Below are 15856 nucleotides of genomic sequence, written 5' to 3'. Positions count from 1 at the left end.
GACATCACCTCCAAAAGAGCGTGACCGATGTTGATTAGACATCCACACAACCTGCCTGCCGAAGACTGTGTGCCTTTATTATGTAATAGTGATGGCAACTGCTCTTTACATTGTGCTTACACTGGAGTTAATATAAAACACATAATACACATCCCATGCTCATTTTAGTCCATGTCTGGTGCTGCCAATCCCATGACCCTAGCATGTCTCACACTGTTAGACACATCACCACAGTACCAGTCTGAAGCCCCCAGTCTGAGCATGCAAAGGCAGACAGCAGTATTTCATTCTCAAAGAGCCTTGAAGAGCCAAATGTACGCCTTTCTAGAGAAACCACACTAAAGTGCCACAGGGCACCAAACGGGAAAAACAACTTCGGGAACAAGAGAGTTAGAAGGCATCCAGGCTAACTGCAACAGTGAAGACTCCTATGACAATTTATAGTTACATTTATAAAGGTTGTACCGCCTAAACTTGGATGGAGTCTTAATCATATAATGTCTCATCTATTCTGGTGTGTGACACTAACATAGAAATGGCTTGTGTCATCTCAGTGATGCAGAAATAAATAAATAGTGATCTGTTTTAAAGCAGTGCAACTGATATATGGTTAATAAAGAAATGTATCAGTTTTCCTCATAGTACCATGGTTTCATGCTTTAGTCTGTTCAGAAATTGGTGGCTGTGGATCATTTCCTAGTGATGGTATTGTGATGCCAATAAATAAACTTTTTTTTAACCTAAACTGGTTGTGTTTTTATGGACATTGTGGTCTGAGCAGATGTTATTACACAAAGTCACAAGTTTTTTATTGATTTGTGTGAAACTCAAATTTTTTCCCAAGGTTTTCATCTTTTAATAACTTAATACATTTATAACTTCACCATGTTCACCATGTTGTGTACTACAATAGTATATCCAGATTTCTTTGTGGTGGTAAAAAATATTACATGCTGGCACTTGAATGTTTCAATTTAAAACTCACAAACAGAAATAAAAATCAAAGGCAAATCATAATTTTTGTCACATTGCCCTTGACCAAGGCAGTACACATTCTTTCATTTCTGGATACGTCAGCCAAGCATACAGACAAAACATGCTAACAAGACATAAATCCACCATAAGAACTTCTTACAATATCTCCAGTGAGGTTGAGGGAACATTTAGTCACTGAGACAGCAGGTTTTGGTGCTTGAGATTTCATCTGTTTGACCACACCGCCACCTGCTGGATGAGATCCTATCACAAACATTTAAGAAGACTGCCGCAGATAAAACTACAAACATACTCAAAAGGGCCTTATTGGGGAAAGAGTAAATGCAGTGGTGAAAAGTAATCAACCAATACTTCACAGAGAACATTTGCAGATCGAACTTAGCATCTTAAATCATTTATAGTTTTGACACATTTCAGGAGATGTTGAACTGAAAAACTGAAACACAACTCCTTGTTGCTGTTTAGTCAACCAGCAGTATCAAGGTAACAAGGACACTAATATTTAAAGTGATGAGCTCACCTTAACTCTGAGCTTAAGATGTCTGCTTAGGAGCACAGTTTTTGACATCACGAAGGGTTATAAGATATTAATCGATGATGGGGAACAATTTATACAATTGATGGGGAAACATGACTACTTGCACATACACTGTGAATGGACTTTTCAGTAAAGTAGAAGACATTTTGAAAAATATGTGCATATTCATAAATTCTGTATTTTTCATTGAGAAAGAAAGAACGGATATGATTTTAACCTAGCTACCTGAACTTCTTTTATGTGGAAAAACCATATCAGATAGAAATTGTTATTCAAAAACAAGTATTTCATCTTGAAACATGCCTGAAGGCACTTAAATGGCAGTATATTTACATAGCACAGTGGCTACCCTTTTACTCTTTTCTTTACTTGACTGACCATCTCTAGTAAAGCCCACTTAGGCCCATGAATGGGCTCATTTGTCAGTGTTAAGATGGATCCAGATTGTACGTAGATGCAGGTCTAACAGTCAGCCTTAAAGCCGCTCTGTCAGGATAAGATGTGATGATAATGTGCCTCAAGCATAAACTCACTACAGTCGAGCCTCTGTGGGGCTTGACTCATCTGATAACATAGTATCTGTCAACACAGGATTATGGCCAGCAGCTTTAACAACAAGGTGTCCTAGACTGGTTTTGCCAGGTAGTGCCACCATGCGTCATTTATCAGTACATAGCTGCAGCTTTTCTTAGGAGAGGGATGAAATAAAATTATATTGATTTGATAATAATAGTTCATTCTAAGACTAAATGTTTGAGACCATCAAACTGACAATATGGTGGCATTTATTTAAAGCCAAATGAAAGCATTCACAGGACGGCATAGAGGGAAAGATGATGGCTTTTATTACTTCAGACCACAAAGAAATTATGCACAGAGACTGTGCATATCACGTACAGTTTCCCTGTCTGATGATAATGAGTGAGATTCCCTGGCAATAACTGAGGCAATTAGTCAAGAAAGATTTAGTGTACAAAATCAAGCCAATATATGTCACCAAATTAAAAATCTTTAAATCCATGAAAGATGTTCGGCCACTAAGATGAAGCACTGCAGCTGTTTAGTATTGCACTTTAATAAATATAAAATTGTGTGACTCACAAGAGACAATGCAGCAGTCTCTATATGTCAAGTTTCAGACTCTCTGGATCCTACTCCCCACTTTTCCAACACTTCAACTCGCCTGCCTCCTAAATGCCCAATACTTACAAACTCCACATCCCAAGTTTGTAATGCAGGCTTTTTTTTTTTAAGATAACTCTTTTAGGAGTCCTTCTGGCCGAGGGGTTAAGCCGTCAACCATTACCTGCAACATCCTTGATTTGTGACCTCTGCTGTATGACAGTCTCCCTCTCACTCTCCCCTCATTCCAATTCAGTTCAATTTTATTTATATAGCGCCATTTCACAACAACAGTTATCTCATAGTGCTTTTCATGTAGAGCAGGTCTAGACCATGCATGTGATATTATTTACAGAGATCCAACAATTCCTTCCATAAGTAAGCACTAGGCGACAGAGGTGAGGTAAAACTTTCTTTTAAGAGGCAGAAACCTCAAGCAGAAGCATGGCTCAGGGTGGGCGGCCATCTGCCTCAACCGGTTGGGTTCCCTGTCATCTCCCTACTATGAGCAATCCAATAAAGGCATAAAAATGCCCCAAAACATTTTTATTTATTCAGACTCAGGAGCACTCATCTTCATGTGTAAAATCCATGGAGTGAACCTTTAAGACATCGACTTGATGAGCTGGACCATTCAGGCCTCTGTGGTAATTGTTGCTGTTTAAGTCAACATGTTAAAATCATTACGTAGTCAGACAGAGTGTTAATGGCTAAATTAAGAATTATGTGTCAGAATGGGATATGAGATTGTTTATTTCAAAATCTCCCAAGGCCTCAATAAAAAACAGTAACAATACATTGATGTATGATCTACAAATGATCTGTGGTCTTTATGGATGAGTCACTCCCAATACAAATGAAGCACAGTTGATCTCTTCAACCATGCATGTTCCAAATATACATGAAAAGTGGTTACACTTTGTATACTTTATACTTTGATTACAGTTACACTTCTTACAGAAACCAGGATGGCAGATTACTCTGATAATTACACATCCCATGCAACTGTAAGAAGGTGATCCACAGCAATCAAGGTAACATATTTCTTGTCTTATCAGACTCAAAGCTCTCTAAAGAGCCTGCGATGACCCATGACCATGATTACATTTGTTGTGCGTCACTTGTCATAGGAAATTTGTCATAGGAGATTTAGAATTTAAAGCACTAGAAGAGTCATATATTTAAATATGAAATGGATCAGAGGTAATATCAGACTCAACACCTGCAGTGAATCACCAGCAGTGAGCAGTGCAAATCCTGAAATGGCCTCCCAAGCCACTACCCTGCGTCACATGGAGATGCAGCGTTCTGTCATTACGGGAGCTCTTTGTGACTGAACCATTTCATATGCAGATGTTGTGCCTCTGATTTCTTTTGATTCAGCACTCCACGTTAGCTGTGGGTTAGACTATGTGCACACGAGGGCTGTTCAGGTGTAATTGCCTTTCAGGCCTAATTGTCCTGGGCTTTTCTTGTTTTTAAAAGCACCTGTGTGCGGATCAAAGCATTTGATGTGTGTGTCAGCTTTGTTTCAAGTGGGTTGTCCCTACAACACACAGATAATTGCCAAGTAATTGCTTCTCCAGAAATTTTTATAGCCAGTGTATTGGAAAAAGAGCTCCGTTTGTAAAGTTCATGAAAAGGTTTAATAACGGTGTAATTATATCAGGAGATGGAAAATTAATGACCCTAGTGGCATATCACCTAATCAGAAAGTCACAAATATTGGTGTGGTGAACAATTTTGGTATATTTCAGGTTGTGATGTTCAACACATTTCATAAATCTCATTGCACTTGAAATGTCATCTGTCTAGTTGCTGGTGTTTCTAAATAGTGAGCACTTTTTTTCTGCTTGACTTTTGACTATCAGTGTATAAAGTGGCACAATACTGATGTGACAAATGTGCTGGATCATATATATATATGCTAAACAAAAACACAGAGGATAGTCAGAAAGAATACATAATAATAAATTTAATCAAGAATAAATCTGAGAAGACAAATCTTGCAGACACACACACACACACACACACACACACACACACACACATATATATATATATATATATATATAATCAAGTTCATTTGTCACATCAGTATTGCCCTGCTTTATAAATCTAGAACTACCAATTAATTCACCAAGTCAATTGGCTAACCAATAAAGCACTAACTTCAAAGCAGATAGATATATTTGCAAAGCGTCGCTCAAAGACGCGCCTGCATGTCCTCTTCGCCGGTGATATCAAAGAAGCATGTGCACATCACAAGGTACAAATGAGCAACAGGGGGATATTTTTAGACCAATAGCAATCCAGATGTCTAATAAAAATGGAGATGAAAGGTGACCATCTCAAATGTAAATATTTAGGTTAATAATACTGGACATTTTCTTTAACACTGCCAGTAAATCTTTTGGTGACATCCCAGTTCCAACTATAGAACAACTGAAGAAATACAGTATGTGAAAAGAGACCCTTTTATTGGAATAGAGCAAATCTGGAAGTTTTCAAATGCAATGGAAACAAGTGCGTAATCATGTTTGGAGGGGAGGGGTCTAGCAGCATGGGGTATAGAGGTATAAATACACCCTGGGGACAATTGGAGCTATCAGACCAACACTGAATCACATCTGTCCAGTATCATTTTATTTAGAAATTGAAGCTCAGGCAACAAAAATACTACTTTCATTGAAGAACTGAAGCATTTCACTCTGACCAAGAAATGGATAACTGGAAGATCCAGCTTGTTGTTGTGACATTTTGTGCTTTGGTGCAAACCTATGAGGCACTGTCTTCCAGTGTGGAAGAGGAGAGAGGGTTATCTAAAGACTGGCAGGTGAGCATCAGTACTTTTTTTATTATCATCAGAAATTCAGAGACAATATGGACATATTTTACTGGTTTCATTCCAGAAATGTGCTAAATGTTCTGCTTGAATTATAATAAATAACAAGGGATTATGAATTATATACTAAATTATTTGGTTGTTGATGTTGGGCCTTATTTATAAAACCAAAAATATATATTTTTCTGTCAGGATGAGTCAGTGGAGGCAGATCTGACACATCCGCTGGCCAGTCTGATTAAAAGATCTAAAGCGCTTCGTTTCTATGGACTCATGGGGAAACGCTCAGGTGGCCTCTAACCTCATTTCTGCATAAACATAACATGCAACAATTGTATTTTTGTGTATTTAAATGTACTCTTTTCTAGGGCTCAATATACTGAGTTAGTCTGTGGTAATGAATATAAATGGACTGGTACATAGCTATAAATACCTTTTTCCCCCTCACAGAAAAAAAGAAACCCTTTCAAGTAAACAGACGTAAGTAGCTTGATGTTGCTGTCAAACTATAGTATACTGTAACTAAAAACTAGCAATGCCCTTTAAACTGCTAAAATGTCTTTGAAAACATGATTTGTCTGTTGATAACTTGAAAAGAAAACATATTTTTCTTTTACGGCAGCATTATCTTTACATTGTGACCGTGAAACTGCCACTTTGTAAATGTGAGCATCTTTTCTCGTACTTCTAGGAAATAAAGGAGAGGTGTTTGTGGGCCTGATGGGAAGAAGCATTTCCAGCGGTGGTAATCACAAATATCAAGAAACAAAATCTAACTCACTTCAAAATATCAAGGCAGCTTTATTGATATTAAAAAATATCAAATTGCTAACACACATTTTGACAACTATGATCACAAGTACAAAGCAAAGAGTCTCATTAAAATGCTTTGTTTATTACAGAATCTTTAACCAGAATTAAACCATCTGCAACAACCACTGCAATTGATGTTTCAGAGAAACCACTCAAGCAAGGTATGATTGTATCAGTATAAAAACCTGAGGTTGTTTTATTTCTATGTGCATTCTTACAGTGGTATTGTCATCACTTTCTATATTCAACAAATTAAAAATATCTGACTTTATTTTCCCACTATTTGGCAGGTTCATCAGTGGAATGGGTCCAAATCCTGTATTGATGGAGCTAGAAAAAAAAAGTAGTACATATTACTATGATCTATACAATTTTACACCAACCAAAGACATTACCATACATCATACTCCTCGAAATACACTCTGCTCACTGTTTCAATTCATGCTAACAATTATTGTATTAATCCCAAACAAAAACAGCTACCACCTTCAAAATGCTGCACATTTCTTAAGTGAAATAAAACAAAATTCTGCAAATGCTGCCAAATGTAGAAATGTATTTCTTTTTTTTTTTTTTTTGCAAAGCAGAACATTCATGTTATCCACCACACTGGACCATTTATCATTTAACATTCAAAGCTCATTAGAAGTAGGCAGTTTTAAAACAAATAGGACAAACAGATTCTCTACTGTTAATTGACAATGTTTAAGTCAAGAGTCATAGGACTTGGAACGTAATGGTGCTTAAAATATAAATGAAAAGTAAAAATATAAAAAGTAAAAAGTTCTGTGACACAAATGAGAAGGGTAAAATCATGAAAGAAAAAACACTGGTCTTTATTGACAGTTCTTAGGTCTAGGCTACTTGTGGCTGGTGAGGCTGGAGGTGAGTTCATTCAGTAGCCTGAGGATCTTAGTGCTTATGTCCCTTTGGGTGGGGTCCATTTTAGTGAGCTCGGGTCGATGGCTTTGTTGCTATTGCCTCGCTTGATCTCCTTTGCTTTCCACTCATCAATCAAGTCCTGGGAAGAAGAAAAAAGTAACAAACCGGTCTGTCAAATACCGTGAGCATGGTGCATGGTGTAATTTGTCACTTTTAAGAGGAAAAAAAAAACAAGGACATTTGGACTGGGGTATATGAAATGTGATATATCTGATAATTATTACAGCATTATCTTGAAATTAAAGTGTCCACTTTTCACTGAAATATAAAAAACAACATGAGTAAAAGTTAAACTCATGTTCGTTCTAGTTAAATAATAACTTTGACCTGAAGAATTTTTTTTTAAGATTAAATGTTTCAGTTAGATATGGGAATTGTGCAACATGATCTCTTAATATGAAAATGATGTTACAATACAATTATTTTGAGCGATGACAAACAGTAGAAGAGAAACACACAGACCAATTGTTGGGGATCTTACCTGTCGCTTCAACACCAAGTGCTTTCCTTTCCAATACTTCAGCATCTGTAGAGCCTGCAGGGTGCTCACAATGTCCACAGGATTGACAGCGGTTTCCTGACTGATCTCTGTGCAGCGAGCAAATATTGCAACAGTAAATACGTCTGGTATATGCATGTGTGTAATTTGCTAAAGACATTCATGTGTTAATAAATCTTTCCCGCCAACAAGTGGGTCGCCTGCTTGAATTCTGTACTCCCACTCACCTTTAATGGAAATCTCCTTGCCTTGGAAATTACACATGTATCTGAGTAACACTTCCTTCCAGTAGCTACGGTAACTGATAAGGCCCAGGTCAGACAGAGGCCTCTCCGGCGAGCCCACCTTCTCCTCCACTTTGGACAGCAGGTAGCCTAAACAAAAGCACAGAAGACAGTCCGAAAGAACACATAATAGTAGCCTATATAAATAATATTGATTTCATTCCTAAAGGCTGAAAATACATCAGTGTTTCAAATTAAAACAATTTAATCAAAAATAAATGTGAAAAGACGGCTGATACATTTACACACTGCGTAATGTGCTCTACTTAATGATCACTATAACAAGTGGATACACAGAGGGGGGTTTTCAAGTCACAAGCCTGTACAGTCTCATGCTATCTAATGCAAAAGTCCTGTATAAATATTATGGAATTGAAGCTTATTTTAGAAATACTCTCAGATCTCACATGACTCTACAGAGTATACGATACAACAGCATCACTTAAAGGATTATTTCTCTCAAGAAAACTGTGTGGAATAAAAGTTTACCTAAACAGCGTGAAAAAGATGAGTCTTAAGATTAAAGCAGTTGACATGATGTTCAAATGAGAGAAAAAAAACAAAACAGTGAACATATACATACTGAAGTCAATGAGCATCTTGCCAAAGCCCTGCCTCATGTACTGCGGCATTGTCAGGATACAGGAGACATTGTAGTTGAGGAAAGAATTCTTCTCCTTGAAGTAATAAAACAGAAATACATTACAGTTGCTTCTGAATGCAAATACATAATTTATACAATATATAATTCTTACACACCAAAAATCTAATCTTGTTTTTCCATTTACCTTGGAAAAGTATCCCACTAGATGGCAGCCGGTGTTGTCGGCCTCAGTCATGACGTAAAAGAGAAAAGGCTCCACATCGTAGTACAGCGTTTTGTGGTCCAAGAACAGCTTGGCGAGTAAACATAGGTTCTGGCAGTAGATCTAGAGATAAAATGTGAGTTGCTTAGTTAATTGTCTTAAAAGTAAGATGTCATTGTCTGTGATATTGGGAGATTTACCAAAAAAACAGACGGAGTAACACAAAGATTTCTCTCTACCTTATTCTTTTTGCCGTCAACTTCGAACACAGATATAGCCCCCTTTCTGTACACCTCGTCTCCTGGAGGATGCTTCCACACACACTTGGCCTAAAAAGACACAGGATAAAACACACATCAGCGTTATTTCCAAAGACCTCAGCGAGTATGTACATGTATGTTAAATACATATATTTGAGTGCTAAAATGCAGTGTTAATAGGTACGATATGTAATATGAAAGTTTTTTTCCAAAATTTTACATCTCTTTCCACAATTTCTAAATTATGGACGTAATCTATAGATGTGATTATACAACATTTTAGCTCTATTTTTAGCTTTAATTATTATAAACTATCAGTGTATATGTCGGTCAGATAGTCAGTAGTAGTATCTCATGAATAGACAAAAACCCAAATCTACAACTGAAAAAAACTGTGGCTCAACAGTATTTGGTGTGACATTAAATGATGTATCACAGACTTTGAGATGTAAGTCTCTGACTCTCACCATGTGTCTCCTGAGAATGGTCTGGCTTTTCATGTACTTGAGGCAGAATTCGCAGACGTAGAGGCGACCCAGACGTGCATACTCCTCAGGATAGGGCGAGTGGTACCAGGTGTCCAGCTCGTAGCGGCCAAATAGGATGGTCTTGATCATGTTGCTGCCCTCGGTGATCTGACCCTGGATACGCAGCTTCTCCTGTAGGAGGGAAGACAGAAAGGGATACATAGTGTTACTCAGTACCTCCAGGATTTCGCGATCGATTAACACAAATTCAACAAATCCCTGTGAATTCAGCGTGACTTGCAATTTTGACCAATCATCAGACAACATCACCACTTTTAATGCTACACTTAAGTCCTTTCTGTTGAATAAAACTTTGTTAGGGCAAGATTGAGCAAACTTTAAATTATTAAATAGTTTTTATGATTTTATTTTGCTGATTCTATTCTGATTGCATTTTATCTTGTGTTTTTTTACATGCATTCTGTATTTTATGGTTGATTTTATTTAATTACAAAGCATTTTGTAAAGTGTATTGGAACCATGTGTTTTGGTGATTTTGAACCTGTTAAAAAGTTGACTGATGATGATTGAAGAATATTACAATACCACAAAGAGTACGGTCTAGACCTGCTCTATAAGAAAGATGATAAGGTTATCCAGCAAAAACCCAAAGGACATGAATGTTGAAAAAGGGAGATAACACAACAGGGTCAGTGTGTTTATATCCAACACCAAAACAGGCAACACTTAGATATTTCTACTGAAGTTTAGTTTTTAAAATACAAGGGGTATTTCTTAAACATTAACAGTGATTTATAACCAGTTCTTTTAGTATTTCAAATCTTAATGCAAGAGTGGCACCGATATATCAAACAGCCCATTACCAGATCTTCAGATGCTCGGGCTTGGGCTTTTCTGAAGAGCTCTAGGTCATAATCACTGGTGATGTTCTCCAGCAGAGGCTCTCGGGTGTTGGCATGTGTCTGCCGGTGCTCCTGTAGACCAGACAGAAAGATGAATATAGATATGTCAGTAAACCATTCGACATAAAAAAGTACCAATGGAGTGCCAGTTGTAATAGTGACACATGGAGTGTCAAAGCGCAAGTGAACAAATGCACGTTGTGAGTGGCAGTTTGTTACCATGTGCTTTTCTTTCTGCTCCTTCTGAAGGCTAGAGTTTCGCCCCTTTCTCATCTCAGCCACCTGCTCTTTGTATCTGCTCTGTTTCGATGTTGGTGTCTGAAAATCAATATAGAAATGCTTTACTTTCATGGTAACATCTGACACTATGACTTGTGCGGTCTTACATAACATTCACATGCTTCCAGAAAGTAAACTTAACTAACGTGATGCCAATCATTGCAAAGAGAAACTACCTGGTGACGAGTTGCATGGCGTGAGTTGCTTTCCTCCTGTCCCTTCATCTCCTCCTCTTGTTTCTCACGGCTGATGGCTTTCACCTATAATGAAGAGTAATGGTAGAATTACAGTCTGTTTTTCAAAACCAAAAATCCGCTTATTGCTCCAATTCTCTTAAATATTGTTTATAAGTAAGTGTTATCATCAGGTCAACTTAACTGAGCTTCCCCTCGCTACCATAAAGGTACAATAAAGTTCTACACTGTTGCGTCTGACCATATCATTTACCCATTAATTAAACTTAGTGATGAAAATTAAAGAAGACACCCCAAACAGCATTGTGTTAAATATATGTATATATCATAAAAAAATAGAAGGATCACATCATGAAGGGAAAAATAAATCTTGGAATATGAAGAACAAATGAGGCTAACAAAAATACAACTATAAAACATTGTCAATGATATAAGCAGTTTTGGCTATCCTCATCATAGCTAAAGACAGTGGACAAGCAACTGAAATATACCATCAGATCATCAACTTTTAAAAAGACCTACACTGTATTTTAAGATACTCACTTTGCATTCATCAGCAGAAAGATTGTGGTAAAGAGGGCAACCCGATACAGCAAAATGGCGTTCATGTTTTCCTGTGAGGTGACCTGGGCAAATTGAGAAAAGACGGTCATTTGTTTTAATATTAGGGCTGAACGATTTTGGAAAATAATCTAATTTTTTTTAACCAATATTGTGATTTAATATGCGATCATTTTTAAGCTCACCTTCTGTATTTTTCAAAACGAACAAGCAATACATCAAGTGTATAGTACCAACACAATATTAGATAGATTAAACATACACTGTTCTTTCTTGTAGGCGAGGCCTGTGTTATGATGAAATTAGGTGATGCATGAATTATTATTATGAGCAATGGAAAGATAATTTGAGAGTCAAGTCATGGCATTAAATAATATATTATCATCCGGTAGGCTTAGCTACAGAAACAAAGTCCAACGTAGTGTATTATACAGTAAGTGCTCAATACAAAACCCACAGTTCAACCACCAATCAAATTTCCAAGGAGACCATCTCTCAACAAAAACCTCAAAAAATACTCAGTTTGAGGTTTAATTCAAAAGTTAGCCAACGAAAATAAAACCAAGTGACACTTCTTGTGTTTAATAGACAAGCTTAGTAATCCTCTGACAACACCGGAGTCCCCCAACCCCTCAGCCTCAGATGCCTCAGATGCTAAGCAGCGCACTGGCTGTAACCAGGCTGTAACTTGAACAGACTGGGCCTCTTTCGGATTTGTGAGTTTGGTTTAAAAACCCGTTTCATAGATATTTCCTGAGCTGACTGGTTGCTGTGTGTAAGACACTGGTGCCGATCACTTACCTTTCTACACGTGTCTTTCTCTTTGCATTTTTTCCTGTCCGCCAAAAGTAGCAGATGGCCTGTCGATTTCACTCACCACCACCAAGTTACCCGCGGGTGGCGGGTGCTACTTTCATTCCTTGTGTGACACTGAAGTTTCTGTATTGTCACCTTCTGTTAAGCTTAAGGCCATTGTACAACAACAAGTCAAGGTACAGCGTAATGTGCAAAGTTAATGCTTCCTCTGCAGTTTTCCCTCGCGTATCACGTGTCTTTGTGATTAGAAAATCTAATTTAATCATATTGCGATAATATTGCAAATGCAATTAATCGTTCAGTCAATACAATAAGATTATGATAGTACAGGATGTCACGGAATAGAAATAAAAGTATAAATAATAAGGAATGACCCTACCCTGCTGCCTAATAAACAGAAGTATGACATTTTCACAAAGGCAGAAATTTTACCAAGCGAATTGCATCCCGGCGTAGGGCATTTCATGTTGAAGTTGTAGGTCTCGTGACAGCGGCGGCGTTTGGGTCGATGGGAGAGGTCCTTGTCTGAGTCCCTGTTTGCTTGATCTTTGGCCTGGCTCTCATCATGGGAGGCATTGGGGCTGGAGATGTCCAGTTCAGATTCAGAGGATGGGGCATTTCCTGTGGGTGTCAATGGGGGAGATTCATCATGGTCCGCAGTTCGCTTCAAGTCCGGAGTATCTAAAGCAGAAGTCGTCACACCACAACCATGATTAAACAGCTGAGATGAAGACCGCTTTAAAAGTTTTATATTTCATTTGCAGGATATGTTGGCCAACCCTGAGAGCTTTGACTAAGGCGAGTTGAGGCTCTGGTGAGGCGCTGTCTCTTGTGCATGTTCCCATCACTTTCTGAGCTATTGGTCTGTTCTCTTTCAGCAGATGAGTCCGAGTCTTCAGTCCCATCTGAACCACTCCCAGCCATAAGTCTCTATCAAGGGAAAAAACTTACATGAGAGGGATCCTAAACAAATCCATACTCATGGTACAAATCTTGGCTGATGTGCCATGTCTAGTGTCACGGATGTAAATTAGACATGACAACAACAGGAGTATGTATCACAAAGGACAATCAGTGACGCTAGCTTGCCAATGATTAATTTGGATTAATAAAACTAGCATCCGGGACAACAGGATGCTTGTGTAACAAGAGCTGTAAACGGGTTTGCCCACCGTTTCTGTTTCCAACAAACTCTGCAATCTTGCTTTGAGAAAAAGGCCACAGACAGCTGATAGCTCGCTGTTAGCTGGGTCTGTAACATGCAAGAGCTGTGACTAACGTTTCCGGCCCGTTATATTTTACCGGTTAGCATTTGATACTTTTCAAAAGCAACTAGTCAAATAATGTTACAATTGATAGCCACAATAGTGGCTACACCACAAAGTAGGTAGCCCGGTTAGTACTTCAGCAGCCTATTATTATTGTTAGCTTAGCATGTCACGTTAGCTAAGCTGCCCCCGTTTTCTTATACGCTAATACACTGTGGCACCAAACTGCATTAACAAATCTCACAGTTGAAAATGTAGTGCTTCCCTGTCTACCTTTTAACATATCATTGACATAATACCAGCTATTGTGGTCTTATGGTAAATTCGGCATACATATGACCCACAAAAGCACAGTTTATACAATAGTATCCAAGTTAAAGTTTTAGATTTCGTTTAACGTTAGATGTTCGTTACCGCCCACCAAGATAACGTTAACGTTAACGTTACATTTATTACACTTTAACGTTAACTCGAAATGTTCAAAAATGCTAAATATGACAACTAACGTTAATAAGGTTGAAATATTAAACGCAGACTGTGGCACTGAACATACTCACAACTAATCCAATGTTTTGGCATGCTAATATGTCAGATTATTGAATGGAATATGGTGGAACGTTCTTCCCATCTGAGAGTGGAAAGCATCGGTGCTAACGTAGCTAACGTTACCCTCCTGTGCGACCTACATTTCTTCTTAACTTACCTGTCGTCTACGAGGCATTTTCACCTTGATGAGCACCACTCCCTGTAGGGCTGTAGTCACAAAAAGCACAACACCCTAAAGCCTTAGATACACAAACGAAAGAAAAACTATTTATTGATTTTTTTTCAGGCACAAGTTTAAACGTACACAGCGTTTCCCTGGGTCTCTCGCGCCACATTCAACGCACGGACAGAGTGGAGAATTGCATTTCCGGTGACAAATGGGGTGTGAGCCGCCAGACCAGCAGGGGGCAACTCTGTGCCACACTGCAAAACCCTGTGCATTAGGCAGTTTAGTGTACTAAATGCAGGCCAGTGCAGAATACAGTATTTTATTTACCCAAAACTGTGTTGACAAAAGTCAGGTCCCTTGTTCATTTCTTTGATTTGCATCATTATTTCTGTCAAAGTTTTTAATTTAAGATTATTTCGATGTCTTAGCTAGTTATTTAGTGTTGCATACTTAAAAATTGATGATTTGTTTCAACTTGATTATGATGATTTTGAGACAAACCCTTAAGTTCATATAAAAGGATACACAAACGTGGTTGTATTTACGAGGAACATATCCCCAAAATGTAATTCTGTATTGATGAATATTCATGCTGTGGCACTCGTTCACTCACAAGACCTGAAGAAATGTGGATTTAGATTTTTTGATAAAGCAGAGGCTTTTTTAAATAAAATTCAGTGTCAAGAAGACATGCTTGCACAATACATTTTTTCCCATACCTCTGATAACTATGCAGTTGGGTGGCGAAGGAGCAGTGGATAAGACACATGCCTTTTGTGCGGGAGACTTGCGTTAAATTTCCACTGTGATATCCAACAATGTGTCCCTCAGCAAGACATTTAACACCGAGTTGCTCCAGAGGCATGCAACTTCTGACACGATGTCTATGAAGATTCTCAGTCATCCAGGTCATAGTTATCCAGCGAAGGTTAAAATCAAGGGCAACTGGACTTGGTTGAAGATACTGGAAGACGTTTCGTCCCTCATCCAAAGGACTTCTTCAGTCAGAACTGAAGAAGTCCTTTGGGGACGAAACATCTTCCAGTTCAGTTCTGACTGAAGAAGTCCTTTGGATGAGGGACGAAACGTCTTCCAGTATCTTCAACCAAGTCCAGTTGCCCTTGATTTTAACCTTCGTTGGATAACTTCTGACACATTGTAACGCAATTGTAATATGCTCTGGCGTCAGCTAAATGATAAATTATTATATTATAATGCACAATTTGTTTAAAGGTTTATCAGTGTGAACTGAAACTTGTCTTTCAATACCTTTTCAATAAGAAGTATCTTTCTTTGATTGTCACAGAGGATCCAAAGTTTCAGCTATGGTTATTATGACAGAAGAAACAGGCCAAGTGGGTTGATAATGGATGACGGTAGCAAAGATCTTGGATTGAACACTTTTCAGTCATGGTGTCTTGTGCGAAATGCTCCCCTTATTTGAACCTGCTCCTCGTCTTGATTCAGATAATAATTAATTATATATAAATAAATAATAAATAATTACTAATATTACTAATATTGTACT

The 15856-nt window shown here is 38.0% G+C and overlaps 2 protein-coding genes across 2 annotated transcripts; one reads left to right on the top strand and one right to left on the bottom strand.

The window, feature by feature from the left end:
• Nucleotides 1-5279: 5279 nt before the first annotated feature.
• Nucleotides 5280-6639, top strand: LOC119916504. Its single transcript, XM_038736546.1, has 6 exons — nucleotides 5280-5492; nucleotides 5694-5790; nucleotides 5952-5981; nucleotides 6193-6246; nucleotides 6404-6475; nucleotides 6605-6639. Exons 1-6 carry the CDS (start codon nucleotides 5379-5381, stop codon nucleotides 6637-6639), a joined length of 402 nt encoding a protein of 133 aa, XP_038592474.1. The 5' UTR covers nucleotides 5280-5378.
• On the bottom strand, nucleotides 6318-14518 carry kat7b (K(lysine) acetyltransferase 7b). Its single transcript, XM_038735785.1, has 15 exons — nucleotides 14464-14518; nucleotides 14317-14366; nucleotides 13125-13275; nucleotides 12778-13026; nucleotides 11512-11594; nucleotides 10951-11034; nucleotides 10715-10813; nucleotides 10457-10567; nucleotides 9573-9764; nucleotides 9085-9174; nucleotides 8828-8968; nucleotides 8623-8716; nucleotides 7983-8129; nucleotides 7738-7844; nucleotides 6318-7335 (listed from the first exon to the last, which is right to left on the bottom strand). The coding sequence occupies exons 1-15, from the start codon at nucleotides 14492-14494 to the stop codon at nucleotides 7234-7236; spliced, it is 1731 nt and encodes a 576-aa protein (XP_038591713.1). The 5' UTR covers nucleotides 14495-14518; the 3' UTR covers nucleotides 6318-7233.
• Between the last annotated feature and the right edge of the window lie 1338 nt (nucleotides 14519-15856).

Source organism: Micropterus salmoides, unplaced genomic scaffold, assembly GCF_014851395.1.
Source record: "Micropterus salmoides isolate LMB-PRFRI ecotype aquatic unplaced genomic scaffold, ASM1485139v1 Ms_hic_scaffold_21, whole genome shotgun sequence".
NCBI lineage: Eukaryota > Metazoa > Chordata > Actinopteri > Centrarchiformes > Centrarchidae > Micropterus > Micropterus salmoides.
This window is presented reverse-complemented; position numbering and strand designations above follow the sequence as displayed.

Bases quoted from the DNA above. Each gene is read 5' to 3' on its own strand.
- kat7b (XM_038735785.1), bottom strand. From the start codon at position 14,494: ATGTGGCGCGAGAGACCCAGGGAAACGCTGT. The intron at 11,595-12,777 runs GTAAAATTTCTG...CAATTTGCCCAG, and splicing joins GCCGGGATGCAATTCGCTTG to GTCACCTCACAGGAAAACAT. The intron at 7,336-7,737 runs GTAAGATCCCCA...TCTTCTTCCCAG, and splicing joins ACTTGGTGTTGAAGCGACAG to GACTTGATTGATGAGTGGAA.
- LOC119916504 (XM_038736546.1), top strand. From the start codon at position 5,379: ATGGATAACTGGAAGATCCAGCTTGTTGTTGTGACATTTTGTGCTTTG. The intron at 5,982-6,192 runs GTAAGTAGCTTG...TCGTACTTCTAG, and splicing joins ACCCTTTCAAGTAAACAGAC to GAAATAAAGGAGAGGTGTTT. The intron at 6,476-6,604 runs GTATGATTGTAT...ACTATTTGGCAG, and splicing joins AGAGAAACCACTCAAGCAAG to GTTCATCAGTGGAATGGGTC.